The sequence below is a fragment of the Dreissena polymorpha genome, chromosome 12, assembly GCF_020536995.1.
Source record: "Dreissena polymorpha isolate Duluth1 chromosome 12, UMN_Dpol_1.0, whole genome shotgun sequence".
In the NCBI taxonomy this organism is placed as follows: Eukaryota; Metazoa; Mollusca; class Bivalvia; order Myida; family Dreissenidae; genus Dreissena; species Dreissena polymorpha.
Window position 1 is genome coordinate 19,371,752 of NC_068366.1, and position 3,867 is coordinate 19,375,618.

Sequence of the window (3,867 nt, forward strand, 5' to 3'; positions counted from 1 at the left end):
GGCACAAATGTTAACACGATATTTGAATACTTATCTGAACTGAATCAGTATGACTGATACAGGGCAGCGACAACTATGTAGCTGATCAGCATAAAAAAAATGACTGGCGATATGCGCTAATTACGCTGTGGGCGCCGCCATCTTGGAAACCTTTCACGCTAGACTGCGTATACGTCGGAAAGTTTTCTGCACACGGCACTGATAGTGATGGGAGCCAGACAACTCGCCCCAAAGCCAACTCGCCCCAGGACAAGTCGCCCCGAAAATCTGGACAAGTCGCCCCAAATATGTTGGACAACTCGCCCCAATCGAAAGACAACTCGCCCCAATTTTGTTTCTTATATATAGTATTATATAAATTTTGTTCATATAAAATTTGTTAAGTTTAATGTATCAATATACAAATATTCGTGATTATTGTTTTTAGGAAATGTAGTTGTATGATGTTTTTTTTTTCATTTCATATTGTTAAACTTTGTAATTCAATAATTGTTTACATACCGGATTGCTTTTAATAATTAATTGTTATTAGCTTTTTTATGATTGTGTTTATTAAAATAAGCCCCATTTAGTTCGTCTTGTTTTGAAAACGTGTGAAATGTTAAACGTTTATTTTGACGGCATGCTTTCATTTTCTGTTCAAAGATTGTTTAATGAGACATTTTGTATGATAGTTTGGTTTAATTAAAGAATAATGGAATGTCTTTGTGTTAGTTATGTTTTGAAAACGTGTGAATTGACGAAAATTAATTAAGCCGGCATGCTTTCATTGTCTGGTCAAAGATTTATTAATAAGACAAATGGTATGACAGTTTGGCGTGATTAAAGAATAAATAAGGTAACACGCTTAACCAGACAACAATGCTGTTTGCAAAGTAATTATAAGGGCTGACTATATATAAAGAGGGTATCTGAATGAGCCCAAAGTATGTGTTTTGTTTGTGTCGGACAATACTATTTGTGACTTGGAATACGATTGCTATATAGTTGTGTGGGTTTCAGTGCATCTGCCATGTGTTCAAACATATATGTGCTTATTTGATGTCGGATACAATAATTTTCTAGTGTTAGTTAGTTTTGTGTTTGTGTTTCTGCAATGGCAGAAGTGGCAAATTGTATACATTGTGGAAAGACAGTTGGGCAGAGGCAACGTGCTGTTTCTTGCGATGCCTGCGAGCGATGGCAACACATAGGCTGTGATTCTGGTAAGTAAACTTATAATATAATTATTTGTTGTCTTACATTTTTTAGGTCAGGCAGCTTTTGTTTCCCCATAAATAATGAATCTAAATTGTTGGATACTTGCATATTATCGGGTAATCAACCAATGTCCGTTAATCCGGTGACACATAACAGATGTGTTTTACGACCTGATAACGATCATAAAACCTTTCAGATAAATGTCAGAAGTCACTGGACCGTTATCTTTGCGTTATTTGGGTGATGTATACCGCTTTAAACTATTGCTCATGGTGTAATATTGAATGTGTTGACAGTTTTTTTTACTTGTCAGTACAAATATATTTTAAACGTTTGTATAAATCGTTAGTATTGAACATTACTATCTGCTGAAATGATTGAATATTATGATAAAATGTGCATTTTATATTTATGATAAGAATTTACATTAACCTTTTATTTAATATCCTCTATGTATATACATAAGTCGCATATTTTGAAAATAATTACTTTGTCAAAAAAGGCGTGAAAACTCGACACTAAATAAAGAAATATCGTATTGTTTGTTAAGTGTATGTGCTTGACATATTTTTAAAATAGCATTTTGTTGTGGTAATTCTGACGCTATTGGTTATTGAGATATCGCTGTTGACAAAAAGCCGTTCAGTTTGACATGTAAGGTTCGTTTGTCGGGATATGCTAAACTTTAAATTGAAACAGAACCAACATATTATCAAATAAGACGAATACCATCATTTTTAAACTGATAACGGAATAATAAAAAAAATCGTTAAGACAGACAGACACACAATTTGATTGTCGAATACAATCAGTACATAGCCATATAAACATTATACATATTTCAATTAAAAAGCATGTCAAGGAAATGTGATTCATAGAATTTAGTTTACTTACGGAGAATGTTCTTAACATATTCGATGCGAGTTTAATATATGAGATCTAACTTTTAATAAACAATTATATATTAAGTTAATTATTATTACTACTGATAAATAACATTAAGCTTTCCTATAAAAAGAACATTTAACATTTAAGGATTCTTATTTTCTGTATTAAAATGTTCTAATAAAGTATAAATTTCAGATTTGGCACGAATCTTTGTATATTGATAGATCTTCTATTAACCCCGGTAGTGTTTATTACTAATTATTGTCAATTAGTGTAAATTATAACATCAATCAATATGTGTCATAAATAGGGCGTACCCGAGATACAAACATGAGCCGATGTTGTCTACAACAATAACGATTGCCACACTTTACCTTTAATTGAGAATTACAGACGTGTTAATCAATAAGTGTTTTCTATCAATTACTGTAATAGATAACATCAAACAGTAGGTGTCATACATATGGTGTACCCGAGATGTAAACATACAAGTCAGAAACGCGAGTCTTACACCCATATTGGCATTTTAAAATATACTTTTGACTGCTTAGCTCTAATAACATGTATAACATATAAATAAAAATGTGTCATTTAAAGATACGTTTACACATGTGTATAATTGTTATAAAATATTCATCCCATATTGTCGTTGAATGTTCATACTATGAATTTGTTATTAAATCATAGGTATATCCCTGGCAGAATACAAAGCAGCAACAAGAGGCGAAAGAGAAATTCACTTTCTATGTGCAGAATGTTGCAGAAGCGTTCCCACTATTCATAGTGTGCCTGAGGACGAAAGGGTATCACATGTTGACCCAGATTTAACACAGGTATTCGCTCATAACAAATGCTTTCCGTTTTCTGAATTTCAGTTATTTTTGTTGATATTGTATCACAAAGATTACTCAATCTTTCTGTTTATGTTGTTTGAACACATAAATGTTTCTCCTTTAGTTAGTAGAACCTGATAGTGCTGACGCGACATTTCTGAATGGGGACGTTTATTCTCCTATGGCCGCCCCGGTTGCAGAATCAACAGTAATCCATCACGTAAGTATATTATTTAATATTCCCTTCCGCGAATTAGTTTGATTATAATTGTGCGGTTCTGACGATATTAAACAGTTTTCGTCGACCCAACAATTAAAGGATGTGCCTTTCACTGGAACCAGGCCGTATGGCGGCACGTGCAAAGCCTCGGTCTCCAGGTAATAAATATAATTATGGATGTGTATAAATAATTTTATGATTGTACTTACGAAAATTTAAATTTTCGCCGTTATATAAATCTAGGAAAAAAATAACACATACAAATGCCGATGTTTCATATCACTTATTATATAGTATTTCATTGATTTTACAGAGCGCCTACAGTCAACGCGACACTGTATTCACTTTTGTCCGCAAGGTCATGTCTATACCGTTCCTGCCAGCGGAACATGTGGAACCAGCGATTATGAGGTAGATTATATATTTGACAAATACACAAAGAAATACAAAAAATAACTGGATGGCCACGTTTCACTTATTTAGAAATAATTCGAAAAACCGTTCAGACTATTACTTTACACATTACTGGTCTCTTGTAATAGTACTGATTCATTTTTATTTGTTTCAGACTAAAAGAAAAAACAACAGACGAACGCCTCTCCGACCTTCTAGAGTACGTTGCACGCTGTCATTTAATTTGGGGCGAGTTGTCTTTTATTTGGGGCGAGTTGTCCAATATATTTGGGGCGACTTGTCCAGATTTTCGGGGCGACTTGTCCTGGGGCG

At 33.6% G+C, this 3,867-nt stretch overlaps 1 protein-coding gene across 1 annotated transcript; it reads left to right on the forward strand.

Moving 5' to 3' along the window:
* Positions 1 to 596: 596 nt before the first annotated feature.
* Positions 597 to 3,185, forward strand: LOC127853147 (uncharacterized). The gene is made up of 3 exons (XM_052387386.1): positions 597 to 1,205; positions 2,776 to 2,921; positions 3,046 to 3,185. Exons 1-3 carry the CDS (start codon positions 1,097 to 1,099, stop codon positions 3,181 to 3,183), a joined length of 393 nt encoding a protein of 130 aa, XP_052243346.1. The 5' UTR covers positions 597 to 1,096; the 3' UTR covers positions 3,184 to 3,185.
* Positions 3,186 to 3,867: the final 682 nt, after the last annotated feature.

Excerpts from the sequence above, each read along its gene's own strand:
- LOC127853147 (XM_052387386.1), top strand. The coding sequence starts at position 1,097 with ATGGCAGAAGTGGCAAATTGTATACATTGTGGAAAGACAGTTGGGCAG. Across the intron at positions 1,206-2,775 it reads ACACATAGGCTGTGATTCTG|GTATATCCCTGGCAGAATAC; the intron begins GTAAGTAAACTT and ends ATTAAATCATAG. Across the intron at positions 2,922-3,045 it reads TTGACCCAGATTTAACACAG|TTAGTAGAACCTGATAGTGC; the intron begins GTATTCGCTCAT and ends TTTCTCCTTTAG.